Source organism: Lagopus leucura, unplaced genomic scaffold (genome assembly GCF_019238085.1).
Source record: "Lagopus leucura isolate 7727_CA_CO unplaced genomic scaffold, USGS_WTPT01 Super-Scaffold_73, whole genome shotgun sequence".
NCBI lineage: Eukaryota > Metazoa > Chordata > Aves > Galliformes > Phasianidae > Lagopus > Lagopus leucura.
In genome coordinates this window covers 86405047-86426405 of record NW_024962252.1, presented here as the reverse complement: position 1 = coordinate 86426405, position 21359 = coordinate 86405047, and the positions used below count along the sequence as shown (strand labels likewise).

The 21359-nt window shown below is 45.0% G+C and overlaps 2 protein-coding genes and 1 long non-coding RNA gene across 3 annotated transcripts; 2 read left to right on the top strand and 1 right to left on the bottom strand.

Annotated features, from left to right (window-relative positions):
• Positions 1-258: 258 nt before the first annotated feature.
• SDE2 (SDE2 telomere maintenance homolog) lies at positions 259-8863 on the top strand. Its single transcript, XM_042875038.1, has 7 exons — positions 259-366; positions 530-647; positions 1730-1841; positions 2734-2903; positions 3472-3583; positions 3747-4161; positions 6762-8863. The coding sequence occupies exons 1-7, from the start codon at positions 259-261 to the stop codon at positions 6981-6983; spliced, it is 1257 nt and encodes a 418-aa protein (XP_042730972.1). The 3' UTR covers positions 6984-8863.
• Positions 8864-11137: 2274 nt separating this feature from the next.
• Positions 11138-21285, top strand: LOC122182088. The gene is made up of 3 exons (XR_006179704.1): positions 11138-11173; positions 11787-12827; positions 20971-21285. It is a non-coding gene; the product is annotated as an uncharacterized LOC122182088 (long non-coding RNA).
• On the bottom strand, positions 14395-17187 carry LOC122182045 (left-right determination factor 2-like). The gene is made up of 4 exons (XM_042875050.1): positions 16821-17187; positions 16100-16331; positions 14896-15135; positions 14395-14734 (listed from the first exon to the last, which is right to left on the bottom strand). Exons 1-4 carry the CDS (start codon positions 17185-17187, stop codon positions 14395-14397), a joined length of 1179 nt encoding a protein of 392 aa, XP_042730984.1.
• Positions 21286-21359: the final 74 nt, after the last annotated feature.

Genomic DNA, 21359 nt, shown 5'->3' with positions numbered 1-21359 from the left:
CTAGCAGTTTAAATACGGAATCCAAGCCGCTAGGAAGCCTTTTATAGCTCCTATGAAATACAAGCAGTCAATTGCCACTAGCAGCCCGCCCCGAAGGCTCGAACGGCACAACCAACGACACAACCACCGCCGAGCTCAGGCACCGCCCGCCCCTTATCGCCCCGCGCCAGACGACGCTAGCCGCCCCCGCGCGTCACGTGACCGCGCGACGCTGACGTCACGGGTGCGCGGGGCGGCGGTTGGTGGTGGCGAGTCAAGATGGCGCTGCTGGTGCGGGAGCCGCTGTGCTCGCGGGTGCGGCTGCGGGCGCTGCCCTCCGGCGGCGGCTCGGTGCGCGGCCTGCTGCGGGACTGCGCTCGGGAGCTGGTGAGTGGCAGCGGGACGGGGCTCCGGTCCCGCGGGCGGCACTCCTCGTCTCGGAGGCCGGCCTCCCTCGCCGCGCTGTTCCCTTGTTGGGCCTCGGCTGGGTGTTTCGTTTCCCGTCGGGTGACGAATTGTTGTTTGGTTGTTGTTGTTTGTTTGTTTTTAGAAGGTTCCCGAAGAAAGCTTGTATGTGAAGTGTAACGGGCGGCTGGCGGCTGGAGAAGACGCGCTGCGGGATGGCGCCGTGTACAGCGTGGAGCTGCGGCTGTGTGGGGGGAAAGGAGGTCGGTGTGCTCTGTTACCCCATACACATCGTGTGGGCTTCTAAGAACTGACCGTGCTGTTCTCGGGCCTGGTGCAGCTCCTGCTGCCTTCATGAACGAGCTTGCTGCTGTTGATTTTGGGGAACGTGTCCTGTCCAGGTGTAGCAGCTAGGTCCTTCAGAATGTGAAAGCTGTAGCATGTAGTTAATGAGCTGTGTGAATTTTCCTTGGCTTTATTAGCTGAACACAATAGTGCTCTGTGGTACGGCAGGCTGTTTAGAGTGTTTAGTATTTACAGCGCTCCTTAAAGATTATTTAAAGGCATCAATGTATAGATATGTTCCAGCTTCTGCTTGAAAAATCATGCTTGCTTCTTTTAGGCTGCTTAAAATTATATTAGTGTTAGTCCACGTAGTGTCTCATTGAGGTAGCTGAGGGATTTTGTCTGACTTCAGACAATGTAAGGTGGGACTGAGTGAGAGAAGTTAGCAGTTAGCAGAAGTTGCCTATGACTAGTAGCTGAGGAGTTATGGAATCACTAAGGTGGGAAAAGGCCACTGAAATTGTCACATCCAGCCATCATAATCTATTTGGTGAAGCTGCACAGCATAATTGTGGTCAGCTTGATGACATGGCTGTGCCTATCTCTTAAAAATAAGTGTTTTTTAAAATATTTTTTTTAAAGGACGTTTAAGTTTGATGGGAGGTAAAGGGACATAGGGGAGAAGTATATTCTGGATAAATTGGGAAGGACTGAGAATGTTAAGTTGAAGATGGAGAGGATTGCAAACAATTCTGCTGGGGGGAATCCAGGGGTAGGCTCTTGTGTTAGGAGTGCTGCACAGGTCCTGGTAACCTTAGTGTGCAATATTAGGAAAGCAGAAATGACATGAGTGGTAAATGTTGGATGTTTTTTTAAATTATTTATTGTTAAAACATTCCTAGTGATGTTCTAACATTGTAACTTTCAAGTTACCTTGCATTTCAGTAACCTTGAAGGAAAGTGAGGCATCAAATCACTATTATTTTTCCATAGGCAATTCTATTGTGTACTATCTCAGTTTGTTTCTGCATATCTAATTCTTGATTACTCTTTTTCACAGGATTTGGATCTATGCTCCGAGCACTCGGTGCTCAGATTGAGAAAACAACCAACAGAGAGGCTTGCCGGGACCTCAGCGGAAGGAGGCTTCGAGATGTCAATCATGAGAAAGCGTGAGTATTTAGGCATTTTCTTAGAAGCTAGCGCTGTAAAATAAACCCATCAGAAGAGGGGTGGCCAGCAGGGACAGGGAGGTGATTGTCCCCCTCTACTCTGCTTTTATGAGGCCCCATCTGCAGTACTGTGCCCAGGTCTGAAGCCCCAGTACAAGAAAGACAGAGAGCTGTTGGAGAGGGTCCAGAGGACAGCCACAAAGATGATCAGAGCGCTGGAGCACCTCCCCTATAAGACAGGCTGAGGGAGCTGGGATTGTTCAGTCTGGAGAAAAGAAGGCTGTGGGGTGACCTCATTGCAGCCTTTCAGTACCTAAAGGGAGCCTACAAACAGGAGGGGAATCAACTCTTTGAAAGGGTAGACAACTGCAGGATGAGGGGAAATGGTTTTAAGTTGAGGGAGGGAAGATTTAGGTTGGATGTCAGGGGGAAGTTCTTTACAGAGAGAGTGGTGAGGTGCTGGCACAGGCTGCCCAGAGAGGTTGTGGATGCCCCGTTCCTGGAGGTGTTCAAGGCCAGATTAGATGGGGCCCTGGGCAGCCTGGTCTAGTATTAAATGGGGAGGTTGGTGACCCTGCATGTGGCAGGGGGTTTGGAGATTCGTGATCCTTGAGGTCCCTTCCAACCTTGGTGATTCTGTGATTCTGTGAAATCAGTGGCAGAGTTTGCTGTTAACAAAAGAGGTCACGTGACAGTTACAGCAGTTTTTATTTTGAATACTAAAAAGTCCGAAAGACTTTCTGTATCATCCATAATTCCCACGGGTGCTGGTGTTCTTCTTTTCTCCTTGTCTCCTATCCTAGCAAGTGGTAAAAGCATTGGTAATTGCAGAGACATAATATTATGTTAAATGTTGGAGATGCTCTCATTTTCATGGATCCGTAATCTGCAGGATGGCTGAATGGGTGAAGCAGCAAGCGGAACGGGAAGCAGAAAAAGAGCAAAGGCGCTTGGAAAGGCTGCAACGGAAACTTGCAGAGCCAAAGCACCTGTTTACAAACACAGACTACCAGCAACAGTGTCACGAAATGGCTGAACGCCTAGAAGATTCAGTCCTTAAAGGTACTGCAGTTTAGCCTCACTCTCTTTCCTCAAAAGATAAAGCAAACTAAAAGCTCAGTTCAGCATGGAATTTAAAGAAAAAAGTATGGCTGATGATAACTCTTTCAGTTGAATTACATTTTAAATTCCAGTGAAATTTGTTGAATTCATTTTTCCTCTTTGTCTACTGCTTTTCTTAAATTGTGTTTATCCTTAAATTGTGTTTATCACTAAATAGAAGTGATGCTTCGTCTGTGAAATACCTTGTTTCATTTGCTATGCTTTGTAGCTATTATATTTACCCACTAGTTGGTCCCTTACTGGCAACTCATAATGAAACTTGAGGCTGATTGGGATGTAGAAACTAAAAGCTCATGTCAGGAATCCAGTTGTAAGAATGACTCCGTGTCTTAATAAAGCAGCGTAAGGAAGCTTTTGCTGCTTCTGAATCTTCAAGTTTCCATAAATATATATCAGTAGCGATTATTTTCAGTTCGTGTTTTAGGCTGCATCTGAAATTAAAAGAAATAGAATTTAGGGCAGGTGTGAGTTGTGTATCAGTGAGGTAGACTTCAACTTTTCTTTTTAGGATTGCAGGCCTCATCTAGCAAAGTAGTGTCACCAGAAAGTGGCAGTGGTCGGAAGCGTCCTGGTGAATCTGGAAAGAAAGGAACAAAATATGGAAAAAAGAGATGTTTTTGGTAAGTATTAGGACTCCATAAAGGTTTGAACACAGTGTAAGTTAGGTACGTGCATGTAAACAGCATCTCATCTTAATGTAGACTTAAATAGCAGTGGCTACATTGAGGTGATTAAATTGGAGAACAGCATACCTAAATATTTGTCATGTACTGCTTATGCCAGGCTGGGGTTGGAAGGATTGGATGATACCGACAGTTCAGATTCTGATGATGGCAGTGAAGATGATTCCCCTCAGACATCTGATGGAAGCTGTCCATTAGGAAGCAGGCATAATGAAAATGCTGGAAATGCCAATGAATGTTCAAGCAGCTCTGTGGATTCAGTGGAGCACAGTCCAGCTGCCAGTGCTGCTGAGGAGAAGGCATCGCAGCAACCAGAGCTTACTAGAGTAGATCTGCAGGAGGAGACCCACACGGGTGGCCAGCCTGAAGTTCCAGCTGATGAAAGCAGTGAAATGACAAAGGCACCTCTGAAGGAAGAGGCCCAAGAGAAGAGTGAAATAACTCAGACTCTGAAGGAAGAAGAGCAAGAAAATGTTTCTTCTAAGGCCCAGGAAACAAATTGGTTACCAAGCACAGTAAGTATGAAGCAGTACAAAGCGTAGTATATTTTTCTTCAGTTGCTTGTACTTGGATCATTTCTTATTTTCTGTGATCCACAAATTGAAGAGGAAGAGAGGGTATGTATCATCTGAATTTAATGCAGTGGCTGTAAGTGCTTGGATTAGAATCAGTTTTCCTAGGAATTTAATAGAATCTTAAGAGCTTGATTCAGACCAGACATCCCAAAGTTAAAAAAGAAAAACAGCTCATCTGAAGATGGTGCATTAGAATCACACTGCTTAGGTTAAGGGAGTGTGGAAGTTAATGGCAGCTGCAGCCAAAAGAGGCTCTTGGTTGAGAGTCTCTTCGCTGATCCCCATTAACTCCACATGTTGAAAGCTGAATTGCAGTAAAGTAGCAGTCTTGATTGATCCTAAGTAGAGCAGGTCAGGGCAAAACTTTTTAAGATGGAAAATTTTTAATAGTAGTTTCAATTAAGGTGCAGTTGCTCTTGATCATGTAGTTGTTTTTCCCAACATCTGTGTTTCCTTTTTTGTTTTTTTTTTTCTCCTCCCACATAAATAGATGCTCTCAGTATCACTTATGGTTGGTGAGTGAAGGAAAATAAAACCCTTGTGTAGAATGAAAGACTCCTAGCAATGCTGTTTGAGACACTACCAAACACTTGCCAAGTTGACTAATCTTATTTATGATGTACTTCGTCCATAATCTTGACAACAGTTTTTAAATTAGAATTTGTTACTTGTAGAAGTGCCGTAAACCAATCAGCTAATTAATATTTCTTAATGTTTTATTTATAAAAGACTTGAGTTTAATTCCCAAACTGACACAAACTTCAGCTTTTATTTGATCATTAAAAGTCAGCTTTTTAAAAAGTGGCTCCTTACTAGAGAATTAGGATTAATGTGTTAGGCTTGACCTGAACTTGCAAAAGATGGTGGAAGAATGATTTTAAAAAACGATCATCTAGCCTATCAGGGATAGAAGCACTTCTGTACTGTTACTGTGCCATTAACCCTGCTGGCAGTTGGGGTTGGTGTCCCATCAGGAGCAGTGCTGACCATGGGATTCTTTCTCTGGCAGTAGCCAGGAGCAAGAAAGGAAACAGCTTATTCTAGATATCAAACTAAAAATATATTTTTTTCAGCCTTGAAGAGATTGCTTGAATATTCTTCCTTTGTTCAACATGAGCAGAAAGTCTCCCATCAGCTGCCATTGACAATGGCTGAATTCTTTATAAGTGAAATTTAGTACAGTTAAATGGAAAAAAAGACCAAGGCTGCAATCTGATAAGTTAAAACTTAATCATCTATTGTACCATTAAGACAGAGAAGCTTTTAACTGAATGTTTACCATTCTCCAGTGTTTACCTTTAGCTTAGTATTTGAGATGGTCTATTCTTAGAACAGGAAACTCCACCAGTGCTGTGGCAGATTGTTATTGCAGGTGGAAATATTTTTATAATAGTCCTTGATGGATTTATTTTTAATTATTATTTTTAAAGTAGAACTAGAATAATGTGACAGCCAGGCTTCTTTTTTTTTTTTTTTCTTTTATATGGTCAGCAGCACGGGTTCTAATTCTGCTAGCACTAGTGGCTTTTGTTGAGCTTGTAAGGGAGCAGGCTTACTCACACCACTGGTGCTACTTGCTCTGAAGTCTCTTAGGTACCTCCAGCATTATACTTACCCTGGGGATAATAGGTGCTCTATATGCTGAACAAGGTGGGATTTTGTGTCCTGTTTTGGGTGTTAGTCAATTCCAGCTTTTGACATGTCTCATCCTTGTCTGTATTCTTCTGTGGGCAAAGCTCTGACCAACTGCAGCTGGTGGCTCCTTGCTACTGCTGTTATGGGAGTACTGGTTGTATTCTGCATGTTGTTAAAAAGGGTTTGACAGCTTTGCCATGATGCTGGAAGCCAAGTTTAGGCTGCTGAACCACTAGGTGAGATGGTGGGCTGTTGTTTTTAGTACATTTTTTCTTGAGTGTACTTAACTTCCCTGGGGATAAAAACAGTGCTATCTGTTTTCTCTCCAGAATAAATTAAGCACTGTTAATGTTTTTCATTATTATTCTATTTTGAATGTGTTAATTCTACTGGAGTTACTTTAAAAATTCAGCCACTTTCATAGCATTTAAAATGAGCAGTGCTTCCATCCTGGAGGCTGTGTACATCCCTAGCTTAACCCCATCTGCAGCTTGTCTGGACATCAGGATTGAGCCTCTGACTAGCTCAGAGACACTGCCAGTAGTGAAGCTGCAGGAGCACAGCTGCACATTGGATAGGAAGCTGGACATTCACTGTGCTCTGGGATGTGTTAGCACTGCTATGATTTGTGTTGTTATGGCCCTGCTGCTAGCTAGCCTCAGTTTGCTTACACATGATGGAGTATTGCTTGTATTAAATAGCAGAGACATCACTAATAATGGGAATATGCTACAGAAGTATATGTGGGGATATTGCTTAACTTTATCTCAAAGTTTGAACTCATTTACTGGGTGAACCTAATTTAAGGGCTTTTGTGAAATCGGGCGTTTTGTCTGTACTTGTTCTCTTCCCTCCCCCTTCAGGAAGAAAGCAGTGATTGTCATGGGATGTTTTTCTCTTTGCAGGATGTGGAACCAATCGACCTGCTTGCTTTCAACTCTGCTGCTGAAATGGAAGTGCTGGGGTTAGATAAGCTGAAGATGCAATTGATGGCCTTAGGACTGAAATGTGGAGGCACTTTACAGGAGAGAGCAGCAAGGCTTTTTTCAGTGAGAGGTCTGTCCAGAGACCAGATTGATCCTTCCTTATTCGCAAAGCCTTCTAAAGGGAAAAAAGGGAAATCTTAAATTACTTTGTGTCTGTGTACTTGTAATTTTTCCTTATTCTGCTGTCATTCTGTACTGTTATGGAGAATCCTTTGGCATCTCTGGATAATTTTTTGCTTCTTTTTTTATGAAGTTTAGTTGACATAGCACAGAGGAAGCTGTTAAATGGCAAGTTAGTTATGTGGTCAATATTAAAGGAGTGAAATACTGCCTTTTGATAAGCTTTACCAACAGTTATAACAAATCTTAATGTAACAGAGCAAACTCCCTGCAGATGGGAAGGAAGAACCTGTGTGTTTTTTAGAGAGTGAATGTATGGCACCATCCTCACCTGTTTAAAGAAGAGTATTAGTCCTTTATTAGCTTTGAATTGGATCTCCTTTAATATATATTCCAGTTAGCACAGGTAAAAGACAAACACCAAACTTGTGATTTGGGCTTATGCTGAAGTTTCTTTGTATGAAAAGAGTGTTTCCATATGGATGGGGTCAGTCTTAATAAATGCTGTTCTATGAATTAGTGAGATGTCAGGCATCAGTAACTAATTGGTAAAAATATTTCTTATATAAATGAAATTATTTTGCTCTCTAAAAACAAATGAGTGAGGGGGAAGAAGAAAGAATTACATCCTTAAGGAATTAAAAAGAACGAAGTGCATTTGCTCCTTGCTGAAGGTTAGTACATTACAGAGTGTTCATCGGAACCTGGGTGGGAAATTTAGTATAGGTTCTAACTTTTTTCCAGTGGCAAAAGCAATGGAGTAGGCACCCGAGGACTTGAGTATCTGCAGTGGTGGTGCTTTATCCCAGCTCAGTCTGTAACATCAGAAATGGGAGTTATGCCATGAGGTGGTAAAGGCTCCTGTTAGAACAGTGGCATGCTTTTATGACTGCAGGTACAGCTGCCATTTCTGTTTGAGAGGCTTTGGATTGGTGCCTCAGGCTTCAGACTTGGCCACTGTATGCTGAGAGTATTATGCATGATCTATCTATGTATCAGATTTTCTTGGAGAGACTTGGCCAAATAAAGATTTCCCTCCTTTTCTGACACTGTACAAGCAGTACAGGCAGGAAATGGGTTTCAAATGCTAGGGAGCAAGTTCACTCGTGGTGTTTCATATCTCAAACATGAGCAATGCTTATCTACTATTTCAGTTAGCAGTGAGCATTTTGCAATCTTGTAACCTTTCTTCTCAGAAATTGTTTATACTTGGGAGTTAGCTTTGTATTGGCAGTGTTAAAGCTGAAGTTGTGTTGTTGACAAACTGTACAGGCAGGCTGCTAATACAGTTGTGTTTGTGCAGCTGCTCCAAAATGCTGGGTGATATGACAATTTATACTCAGTTACCAGTCAGCCTATTCTGTGACTTGCCAATATGCTGGAGAGAGTTAAGGCTGGAGTGTGGTGGTTACTTCTGGTTGCACCTCATCCACTTAGCACAGTTGCTGGCATTTGACCAAAGCAGAGCTCCCCTCTTGATTTATTTTTTTTTTTAATTTTTACTTTTTTTTTTCCTCCCCTGAGGCACTTGGTTGGAGAATGTAGATGGAGGATTTCTGGCTCTGGAGATGTATCCACCTGAATTTACTGTGTGAGCAGCCCTGCTGTTCCTCCAGGTGTCGCTGTGGGCTTGGGACGGCTCAGGTGCGAGCATCCCCAGCACAGCCGGCAGCCAGGGCTTCTGTTCTGCATTCGTTCTGGTTTGTAGGAGATGGTGCTCAGTCATACCAAGGAAATGCGTGTGAACTGGGAAGGGCAGGATTAATTTATAATGCAGCCTCTGATAGACAAGTCAAAAGAGCTTCCTGTATTTGTTTTTTAACTGTAAGATGGGTTTGAGTCTGCTCACTAATTGTAAGCGTGTGGTGCATCTAAATAAAACATTCCTTAGGAGTACAAGATACTCTTTGCAAATCTTCAGTATCCTGTTGGATCTTTCAGCTGGTCATCTGGAAGTTCTACACCAGCATTTATGAAATAATCTCATTAGTATCCCAAGGAATTACGAAAAAGATAGATATTTGTGCCACCGGTAGTTATTCCATCATACACAAATCCAGCATTCCTGGATCTGCTTGACATAGTGTTCTGAAAACATGGATTGTGACACCCGAGGCTGAAACGTGCATAAGCTTCTGTTTCCCTATGCATGTGACCCAAAAGTGGTGAACTTGTTGTTTTGCAGCTTATTGTTAGAATAATGTGGTCTATTTGATGAGAAGTGATTTATGCAGCAGGTAACTAAAAATAATACATGGCAGGTAAGTTGATGTTTGATACTTCACATGTATGACACTTTATCAAGGACTTAGAAAATTAGAAAAGGGCAAAAGAAACATGAGGACACTGCAAGTCGTATCATATGGGGATTGTGACAGGACAAGTGGATCTCACATGGAAAGGTTTGGTTTCCTGAGTGTGTTTCATTAGAGAATGGGAAGAGGTGGGGGGTCCCTCAACAAAAGTTACATCTCAGCAGCAATCTCACCTGGCTGGCACACTGTCAGTGCGCTTGCTTCTCATAACAGTGTGTACACGCAATGAGTAAGGAGAGCTTTTCTCTATGTGAGGTGTGTCTTGCAGAATTCTGAGGAGTCATTTTACTACTTTTTTTTTTTTCTCCCTGAACATGTAAAAGAGCTGGAGCACTGACTTGTGCTCCTCTTGTATTTTCTCCGTTGTCAGCTGGTAACAGAATTAGAGAAACCAGTGGCACAAATCTGAGGAAGAGGCTTTTTATTTCATGCAGATCCATTTATGATCTGGAAGAAAGTCTAATATTAACCATACACAAAGTAGTAGGAAGCAGGGCGGGTGATTACCCAGGTGAAATACAGGTTTTTGGTACAAATTCTGGGAAGTTCAGAATTGGAACATGTTTTCTTCTGTGTTGCTTTTTAGCAATGTTTTTGTCTGCTGGTCAGCTTAAGCAGCAGTTTGGATGACCCAGAGGAGCATTCATTGCTATACCTGAATAATTTTGTCCAGATATGTTTCTGTGACACAAAGCACACTGTTAAGTGAGAACTAGTTTTCTCGTCCCCCTCATCTTGGAGAAATTGAATATCATGTAATAACACTTAATGTTTTTGTTTTCCATGAATGTTTTCCATCTCATAGCAGTGTAGGAAGTCCTGGAGTTTATAGTCAAAAGAGTGCTGCAAGATTAGTGGCTGAATATCTCCATTTCCTAAACTGAGGTATGGAAAAAGAGCTTGTGGAAGTTTGCAAAGAACAGACAGCAGCTGGCTGCCTTCAGTCAAAAGGCTTCTTTCCTACTTTCCTCTGCAATGCCGACAAACGAGCTCCCGAAAAGCCAATTTGCAGTTTTTGGCACAAACGGCACTGCGCCTGCGCTGGCGGAAAGGATGCAGACAGCACGCAGCTACGTCTTCGTTTCTCTGAGTAGGGCAACTTCTAGGCTTGCTGCTGTAGGTGGCAGTGCACTAACAGGAGGATGTATCCTGTTCCGGGCGGTGCTGGTGGAACCCTCTGAAAAAGCGTGATCGTAAACCCCGCCTGCCTTCCGGTGGAGTCCAATGGAGAGCAAGAAGCTCCTCAGAGAGCTGCCTGCGAGGTCTGGAGAGCAGAGGGGTGCTCATCAGGCACCAGTTGGCTCGTGGAACCTCTGCTGCAGTTTTATGAGCTATGGCACAGCTCCCTGAAAACATTTCTGGTGGTTACAGGTGTTGCTGCATGCAGTGCAAGGTAATGGAATCATAGAATTGTTTGAGTTGGAAGGGACCCTTAAAGGCCACATAGTCTAGCTCCTCTGTAGTGAACAGGGACACCTACAGCTCCATCAGGGTGTTCAGAGTGCCGTCCAGTCTGACCGTGGATGTCTCCACCACCTCTCTGGGCAGCCTGTGCCAGTGCATCACCGCTCTTACAGTAAAAAAGCTTCTTTCTTATATCCAATCTAAATACTCCTTTAGTTTAAAAGGATTTCCCCTTTTTCTATCACCACAGATCCTGCTAAAGAATCCGTCCCCTTCTTTCTTACAGCTCCCCTTTAGATACTGAAAGGCTGCTCTCAGGTCTCCTTGGAGCCTTCTCCTCTCCTGGTTAAACAGTCCCAGCTCTCTCAGTCTGTCCTCATAGGGGAGGTGTTCCATCCTTTAGGTCATTTTTGTGGCCCTCCTCTGGACACACTCCATCAGGTCCGCATCTCTCCTGTACTGAGGATTCCACATCTGGATGCAGTACACCAGGTGAAGTTTCAGAGCACAGAGCAAAGGGTCAGGATCACTTCCCTTGACCTGCTGGCCACGTTTCTTTTGATGCAGCCCAGGATGTGGTTGTCTGGCATTTCATTTTACACTGAGTTATTGGCAAAAACTAGATGTTGAGTCTTTTGGATGGTTCCTTAAAAATATCAAAGTCTCAGGGGATCACACAGTGGTCTGAAAAGCTCTTGATTCCCTGTCTGTTTGTGCTGGGTCCCTCTTTCCCAGCCTCCAGCTGTTCCCAACCAGGGCAGAGGAGCTGCTTTGGTTATCACCTCTGTTGAGATGTGGATTGGGAATTTGGCTTTCTACTTACACCAGCAATTAGGAGGCTGTCCTGAGAGGCCAAGTGTCAGACACTATTTGTAGGAGTTTGTGAAATGCAAAGGGGAAAAAAAAAGAGGCAGAAATGAGGTCTCACCAGCAGGGCAAAGCTGCAACTTCTCATAGATTCTTAAAGAAAATAGAAGAGCAGCCTCGATTTGGATGAAAATGTGGAAGGATCAGACAGGGCACTGTAGCTCAGCTGGCAGGGGCATTTTGTGTGGCTTGAAAACTGCGCTACTCCTCCTTATTATCATTTTTTTTTTTTTTCTAGTGAAGCCTAAATGTTAATGCTGAAACAAGCTGCTGTCATGCATGTAAGGTGTTCTGCCTTTCCTCAGGGGTTGTGCTGCTGCTCCGGTGGGAAGAATAACACGACAAGCTCGACAGGCTTTGTGTCTGCTACAGCTTGTACCAATACAAAAGCAGCAAGACAGCATGCGCATGATATCACAGCAACTGCTGCCTGTGCTGAAGATGGCTGGCTGGGGGATAATTTCTGTGGCACTGGGGGATGTCTGAGGAAGCAGGGCTTCATCTGCAGCCTCTGCCTTCAAGTTTGCACTATAGAAGCCTCTGGAGCCTTCTCCATTTTAGACCCACCTTCCACCCTGCTGATGTTCACTGCGAAGCCAGCAAGGGTGACTCAGCAGAGACGTGCTGTGTGTCTCATGAAGCATGAATACTGTGCTTGTGATATTTGGGCATGATGGGTTGGTGAGGTCAGCGCTGCCAGCCCTCCGCCATCCTGGCCCCCATAGTACAACTTCCTCCCAGCCTGGGAGGAGGATGTGTGGCTTGGGCTAGAGGGACAACAAAGTTAATGCTTTTCTTCCTCAGTCAAACACCAGTTCAAACGCTTTCTTCCCCAGGAGCCAGAGGGGTGTAGATAAATCTTCTGCTTTGTTCCTCACAGCTGAGGTTCCGGCTGTGGCCTGTCCTGGGTGGGTAGGAACTGGAACTGAATGCTCATTGAGAAAGACTCCATGTAACTGTGAGAAGAAAATGGCCATGGCCAGTCTGGCTCATCCTGCTCAAATCCGGGTCACCCTTGGTGATATGTACCTAGCTCCTTTTTTTTCTTTTTTTCTCCCATTAAAGCTTTTTTTTATTCGTTTGTCACAATCATTTACACAGGTGAGAGGTACCAGCTCATCCACAGGCTGAGGTGAATGCAGGTGTGGCTGGTGACCTCAGAGCTGGCCTCCTGTAGAGTGGCAGGGACACCTTGCTTCTCAACCTTCCTGATGGATAAGCCGAAGTCACAGCTGGGCCCATCCAATCCCCCTCTTCACACCATTATAGAGTGGTTGAGGTAAGAAGCCATCTCTGGAGGTCGCCTTGCATAACCCTGCTGCTCAAGGTTGTCCAGAACTACGTCCAGACAGCTTTTGAGTATCTCCAAGGAAGTAGGCACTTGGGGAAAGGTTTGTCTTGTCTGTGGCCCATAGGCTGGGCTCCACGTGCAGCTTACACTGGTGTAGGAGTCAGTTACCATCAGTGACACTCCAGTCAGCAACCCAGTACTTGTTTGAGGGTGGAAGGACATAAATCTATTGGAGAGTGTCCAAAGGAGAGCTGCGAGGATGGAGAAGGGCCTGGAGGGCAAAGATGTGTGAGGAGTGGCTGATGCCACTGGGTTTGCTCAGCCCAAAGCAGAGGAGCTGAGAGGAGGCCTCATGGCAGCTGCAGCTCCTTACAGGGAGTGGAGGGCAGCGCTGAGCTGAGCTCTGCTCTGTGTGACAGCGACAGGGTCTGAGGAGATGGCATGGAGCTGTGTCAGGGGAAGGGCAGCTGGGGGTTAGGGAAAGAGTCTGCACCGGAGAACAGTGGGCATGGCCCCAGTGTCAGAGTTCAAGGAGCATTTTCCATGATTTTGTGTTGTTCAAAAGGAGATCACACCTGACACTGGGGAGAAGCACCGGTGGTGCATGCTCCTCCCTGATTCAGCCCTGTCCCTGCCCACAGGAGCAGATAATCTTTATCATAAGCAGGCAGAGACACATGCACAGCTGATGACTGTTGCTGGGTGTGTGCATGAAGAAGCTGGGCACTGGGGTACAGTCAGAATTGTTACAGATTTTTTTCCTCTGCTTTTACACCTAGGAATAATGATATGCAAACATGGCTATTTAAATAATCATATTTTATTGTTTACTTAATTTTGAAAGCAATTAAGACTAGAAAAGTAGCTGAAAAAACTGTAATACACAATCAGAAAAAATGAGGACCTGAGTCTATAAACACTTGTTTGTGCAAGCAAACCCAAGTCCCAATATATTCACTGGCTTCAGGACTCTAAATTTTGCTTAAAACTGTGCCAAATCCTTGGTACAGGGCCCAACAGTACTGTCCTTTTAGTTCTGGACAACACTGTTTGTACATGTATATCTACAGATATATGCATACAACGCATACTTACATATGTACATTCATTTTAGCTCTAGGCAATATTCTATGTACATTCTATGTACATATATGTACATATATGTACATATATGTGCATATATGTAGAAAATGCGTTTATAAACAATATGCATGTATAAAATATGTACATATATATGTACATGTATTTGTGATACATGTGCATCTGTGTGTGTATACAGCATATACATGTAAGTGCTTCTGCTCTGCTATCCATAGTAAACACAATTTGGGCAGACAAGGACTGAAATGTACAAAGCATAGGGAACAAAGGAACTAAAATCCAAACCCAGGCTTGACTTCTGCACCTGACTGTGATCACTGTCCTTGCCTTTCACCTGCAGCTGCTTGCAGTGCCTTGGAGTGGGGACTGAAATTACCCAGAGGCAGCCACACCAAACCCAGGGAGGTGCACATCCTTCAGGCCCACCAGCACTATTCCTCCCCTAAGTCAGCCCTCACAGAAGTGCTGCACCATCTGCCATGCAGCTGCACTTCTCGGTGATCATGTTGGGAAACTCAGTTGCCTCAATCTCGGTGTGGTTGCCCCTCTGGACCAGGTACATGATAGGGAGCGGGGAGCTCTCAGCCACAGCACAGGCACGTTTCCTGCCTCCCCAGCGCTGCAGTGGGCCAGGAAGCTGCAGGCAGCCCCCCTGGCAGCTGTAAGCCTGGTATCCTGCCGGCTCGATGACCCAGTACTGCGTCCAGGAAAGCTCACGGAAGTTGATGTAGTGCTTCTGCCGGCAGCAGGTGGACTTTCCTGCCTGCACTCCATCCTTGCAGTCCCCAGGGCCCCTGTGTGCAATAGGAGAAATGTTAGCAAATAGGTAAGGCTGATGGCACAGCCCGGAGCTAGGAAGCTCAGACCACGCTCAGGTTTCATTTGAAAATTCAGGCAACAAAGCGAGTGCAGTAATGTAGGGACAAAGCTGCATGGATGCAGGTTTCATACTCACCCATAGTCCTCCAAGTCAAGGGTGTAGAGCACCAGCTCAGGTCTTCCCACAGCTCTGTCCCCAGCATCCTGTGAGGTGAAGCGCACGGCCTTGGCAACCTCTGCAGCGTAGCTGCCCACCATTTCCCCTTCAATCCAGACCTGCAGGACCATTGGCTCCTGCCTCTTGTTCCGCAGCCAGTAATGCACAGCCTGGGTCACGTCAAAGTTCTTCCAGCCAGACTCTCTTATGGGAACCAGCCTGCCAGGCAGAGAGAAGCCCATCACACAAAGCTCATGGTGCTTTTTTTGCTGTGGAATAATTTGCTTCCTGTGCATTGTCATGTGCCTTGATCATATGTTAATGCTTGCTGAGCAGCTCTGGGCAAGTACTCACAGCAATGAACTATTTAAAACAATCGTAGAACCATAGGGATTGGAAGGGACCTCTGGAGATCATCTGCTTCAATTCCATGCTAAAGCAGGTTTCCTGCAGCAGTCACACAGGAAAGCATTCAGACATGCTTTGGGTATCTCCAGAGAAGGAGACTCCACAACCTCTCTACCCACAAGGCATGCAAGGCTAACAAGCACTGAATGGTGAAATAAAAACCCTTGTGTCAAGATATTTGTTCACACGGTGCAAGGTTATATGCAGTGCTTGTGTCACCAGCCAGCTGAGCTTCCAGAACTTAAAGGGAGCTTATAAACAAGAGTAAAATCAACCTTTTTATAGTCTGATAGTGATAGGACAAGGAGGAATGGTTTTAAACTAAAGAGGGTGTGATGAGTAGAATAAACTACTAAAAACCTTAAACTAAAAGGAGTGAGATGTGAGTAGAATAGATGTTAGGGGAAGGTTTTCACTGAGGGGTGATGAGGCACTGGAATACATTGCCCGGAGAAGCTGCGTACACCTCATCCCTGGAGGTGTTCACAAGCAGGTTGGATGGGGCCCTGGGCAGCCTGATTCTGTGCCTAATTTAGGGTCTTGCTACCCTGCCTGCAACAGGAGGGCTGGAACTAGATCATCTTTGAGGTCCCTTCCAACCCAAGCCATTCAGTGATTCTGTGATTCTATGAATCTATGATTGATTCTATGGTTCTATTAATAAAGATGCAGCCTATCATCTGGCACAGAAATGCGTCACTTCAACGCATCATTGCATATTTGCAGCCTTAACCTAATGTCTGCTCTCATCAGCTCCACACTCCCCATCACCTACCGTGAGTCGATCAGTGAGGTCCTGTTTGTGCCATCATGCTGTCTCTGCACCCAGTAGATGCTGACCCTGGCATTGGAGACAGGCCGATGGGGCTGCCTGGCTGGCAGGTTCACCCTGTCCAGGGGCTTCTTGAAAAGCTTCAGTTCAGCCATTGTCACTTCACTGTTTTTTGGTATCCTTCCCTCCATGTCAAAGATGAAGTTCTGGCGCGTGGGGTCAGAGTAGAAGACTTCTGTTCGTGATGTAGAGACAAAAAGACATGCTGTCATTGCTATCCTCTGCATTTCATCCACAGTTATCACAGCACATTGCTTGCACGCTCCAACATGATCCCTTGTGGCAGAGACAGCCCTTAAACACACTTTTTCTAACGCATACTTAGTATCTTGCAAATAAACTAATTCCTCTAGATCTGAAACAGTGATGTGGGGACAATAGGAGGAAATCTCCTATATGTAATTATTCCTAAATAGAGCAAGCACCAAAAAGCATGTGTCCCTTTGTGCCAGTGCAGTGCACAGTATCAGAAAACCACACAAATTGCAACCATTTGCAGGTAGTTTGCCTTCACTGCCCAGGATGCTATGTGCCTGGGCATCAGGGTTTTTCTATCACCCACCCTTTTCCAGGATCATGGGGTACATACATTTTTTCCACCCTGCTCCCCCTCAGAGCCTGACCCCAGCCCCACTCCCTGTGGCTTGCCCTGCCCTGGTGTTACCTGCATTGCCGGGGATCCCCTGCAGGATGCTGGCCAAGCTGGGAGAGGCACGACGCTTCCCCCTGTGCCGCTTCAGCATGGAGATGTACTTGTTCTTCACGTGCTCGGGAATGACCAGGTCCATCAGGTCTCTCTTATGAAGCTTAGGGACTTCAGAGAGCCCCAGCTGCTTCAGCATCACTTCCTTGAACCCTTCCTGGGTGAAAGCATAGGCCATGACAACCAGAGAGAGCACATAGAGCATCCGGGTGAAGCTTGCCTCCATCCTGCCCTTTTGGTGGCTCGCAGGGAGGAACGGGGATGTCAGCGGGGCTGCAATGCACTCGCAGGCTGTGGAGTGGGACAGAGGTTTTATAGCCAGCCTCATCCCACTGGCACAACAAATTCCACAAGTGGGGAAGAAGCAGGGGACTTAAAAGGCTCACCCCCGCCTCGATAGACACATGCCAGTTTAACACCTTCGCACACCACCAGGCTGACATGGGGGGCTTAGGGGAGCTTCCAGATTCCTGCACCAGGAAGACATTTCCCTGCTCTTTTAACTCCCTGTAAACTTCTGCCTAAAAATCCCCTGAGTGAGCAGCGTCACACATCGATGGAGTTGCTGCCTGAAGTGGCCAGTATCTGTCAGGAGAATAAAGCTCCAGCAGAACATCTGCCCTTATGGTGGGCATTACAAAGTAACTTAAAATATCGGGGGGGGAGGGCAGATCCCACTATGATCTCTGAATAGATGATCATAGCATTGAATGAGGTGGTTGGATGGGTTATGGCCTTTTACATTGCCTATAGATTACAGGGAGGTAAGCGGAAGAGGCACAGTCCTGGTATTTTAGATGTGGGCTGAATAATGCCTGTGCTTAAGAGCAGATGGCTTTATTTTCAGGCAGATGATCTCTCAGCGAACACAAGAAACCACTCTGCTTCTCCACAACCCCAACAATAATTGTTGGTGTTCTGAACAGTATCAAAAACCAAAAGAAAGCTTGTTCTGGAGAGTAAAGGTGAAGGGAGCCTGGGTGCAGGAGGCTGCTGTTTGCCTTGAGGTAATCTTAAAACCTGGAGCTCACATCCTTGACTTCCTTGGCCTTTGCTGGCATGTTTTTAAAACTGAGAAAAGGAGAAGATAATTGAAAAAATAAAACTTGAACAGTGCCATTCTTGAGGAACTCAGCATTTGGGACAGATTCTCATCCTTCTCCAGCAGGAACAAGCATGGGACGTCTGGATCATAAGTACAAAATACTGTCATTATCAACACAGATCTTTGGACTTCTTCTGACTCTGTAAATGAGGAAGAAGCAGTCCATTTTCACCCAGCGTATGGGCTGAGTGCTGTGTCCTGAGGAAAGCGTGGCTGCAGGGCCCAAAGTACTGAGCTCTTACAAAAGCCCCGGGTGCAGTTCATCTCCCACTGGAGGCAGTATGAGCTGAGGCAGACTTCCTGGGCAAGGACGAGGGCAAAGCTTCTGAGAGCCTGACCGAGCATCTCTGGTGCTGCCTGTTCTGCCTGTTGAGCCTTTTGTAGAAAATGTCCTGTAAACCTTTATCTTTACTCAGTTTTTTCTTTACTCAAACGATTGGTCCTGCTGTACAGTGAGGGCTGCTCAAATAAACCTGCGTGTAAGAGATGATAACGCCTGAGAACACCACAGCACCTGGCACTTCTGGGTACAAGATGTGACGTCTCCTGCGGCTGATATCTGAACTACCAGGATGAAATCTCTTCCTTGTCTTATGTGTATTGGATGGTGATTTATGGACTTCACACATAAAAAAAATGATTGAGCAAATGCGGTGGAAGTTCAGCTAAGAAGAAAACAGAGGATGTGGATTGTAGGCTTTTCACAGGAGAGTGATTATCTGGTCCGATTGGTGGAGTTGGCATTCTCCCTTTGTCACACAAACAAGAAAAGGTCAGGAATTTTATAGTAGCTCTTTTTGGGTAATGTGTATTAGAGCCTCCATGGTGCATTCAGGGTGTCAAGCAGAGGATTTATGGGGGGCTGCAGGGCATGATGTCTGAGGAACTTACAGTTTTAATGGAAGCCTGAATGCAGTGAAGAGAGAAGCTCCATATTTAAGCTTTTAGGTAGTTTCAAACAGATCTCTAAGATACTTACTGGGCATATCTATGCAATGATTTTTGGTAAATAAATCTAACGAGTTAAAAGAGAAAGTGCGAAAGGTTTAGCCTAATGACGTGGCTATTGCCCTGTGAAACAGGAACACAAACACATTTGCAGTGCATCTGAGGATCTGATTTTCCAAGAACTGAATTCTCATGAATGTAATTCTGCTATATTACAGTTGGGCCCATACCAGAATGGCCTTTGCTTGAATGATGTGAAAGGCCATAGTTTTTGTTCTCAGTTGTTCAGCAGACTTTCCGTATAGAGGTTGGAACATATCTCTGTCCTGACTTTGGTCTGCTTTGTTTTTTTTTTTTAAAAACAAAATCAGTGTCCTTTGGGTCCAGAAGTGTGGTTAAAAAGTAATGTTGAGATACAGGTATGAACTTGCCATGTTAAAGAAGAATCCGAGCAAAGGTTCCATTTCTGAGTCTTTTTCAGTCTCAAGTCCCCTCGTGCATGCGTGGCTGTAGGACAGCAATGCATTCCCTGCCAGGGAGGCAGTTCTGGGATTTGCTGTTGCCTTTATGCAAGTGGAGAAGGGCAGCGAAAGCCTCGCTCTCCTCCTTGAGGTGTCTGGGCAGCACTGGGTGGAAATGGTTTGGTTCTGGTGGAATGATTGCACAGGGTCTGCTCAATGACACTAGCAGGATCTGCAGCTTCTTTTTTGAGGGTTTGCTTTCCGCCAGGTCAGCAAGTTGCTGTCATGTTACATCTTTTGGGTCATGGTACAGCTCTTCCCTACATTGGTAAATAGCAGTTCCAGTTCTCAAAAATGACAATGCAAGAAAATCTGGTGGTAAGCTCCTTTCTTCCTCAGAGGTGAGACCTTCTTCCCAAAAAATTGGAGGTGTACTACCACAAAAGCAATGAACAGACCACAAGGCTGTTATCTCATTTCTTGGCCACTTTAGCTCCGGACACTGCCAGCCACCAGCCTTGTCTAGAAATGCTCTGATTTGCACAATACTTGTTTTTTGAAAATGCCTGATGACTGCTGAAAGATACTGGGAAACTATCTCCCCAGGTTGGTGGCTTTCATTATTCCTCTACCACTAAGGACTGCTGTTTTTTCATTAGGGCAAGAACAGCTTGCTTAAAGAGCCAGAATAACAGCACCCAGGCCCATTTAGCTCACTGGAATTTACCTAAACGCGCCTCACAATTCATCCTGTTGTGCAAAATCTAGAATGGAAAAGTTTTAAAAGATAGTTCAGCCTGGGTAAATGCAGTGTCCTGGTACCTGGGAACAAGCAACTCCAGGTACCAGGGCATGTTGGCACCTCACAGCTGCAATGCAGCTCTGCAGAAAAGGGCCCAGGATTTCAAATTGTTCTGGGCAGCAAGGCTAAATTGGCCATCTCCAATGAAAATGCCTTACAGGTCATGTCCTGTTGGGCTCCCTCACGCAAATGCTGCTGGTGAAGCCCCAGGCAGCAATGGGAATGGCATTTCCTTATGCCAGGAGTGCATTTACAACACAAAGTATCCAATATAGTAAAAACCCCATTTAATCTGGGAGAGAGGTTGCGAACCTGCTCTGATCTTAAGCTCAGGTACATAATTCCCATTACTATGGTGCTATCCAACTCAGATCCGACTGACTTGCAACACATCTTCCTTAAGTAGGCTCCTGTATTTACCCATGGGCTTGTCCTGGTCAAACAGCCCTGACAAAGACATCTGTTAGAAGAGGAATGGATAAAATGTCCAAAGTCCCACCATGTTCTTGGACAACTGATGTCAGCTGGCTTGCTCACAGGTATGTGCTGGCAGCATTTGCAAAGTGCCAGTGTTCTGGCAGAAAAGAGCTCTCTGAGGTATTTTTTTCCTACAGAAAAGCAAACACAACTGTTTAAATACAGCTTTTTCTGTCCTTCCAGCAGCCTCCTCCCTGCTGTCCTCACTTGTGCTTTATTTGTAGTTGGGGTATTGTGTTACCATTGCTTTGTAGGAATACCACATACTTTTCTAATAAAGGAATATGCTCTTTCTGAATGTTCTTTCTTCTTTTGCAGTGAAAAAGAGAATATCAGTCACTTTTTCCCCACTCAGAGAAAGAACGCTTTATTCCAGGGGCTGTACTTCATTACCAGGAGAAGGTGTAAAGAAAGATTATGAACTACATGTCAAATAAAGCTGAATAATTCCTGCTGCTAACTTTGCTGGAAGATGGTTTTCCTCTGCAGGCCAAACATGGAGATGAAAGGCCAAGAGGTGGGATATCTAAATCTAACCTCTTCTGTTACGCATGGTAAGCTGACATGCAAAATAGTAATGTGTTGGTTTAGTGCAAAAAAAAGAAGGAGAAGAAGAGAAAGAAGAAGAAAAAGAAGAAGAAGAAGAAAAAAAAGAAGAACAAAAAAGAAGAAGAAAAAGAAGAAAAAAAGAAGAAGAAAAAGAAGAA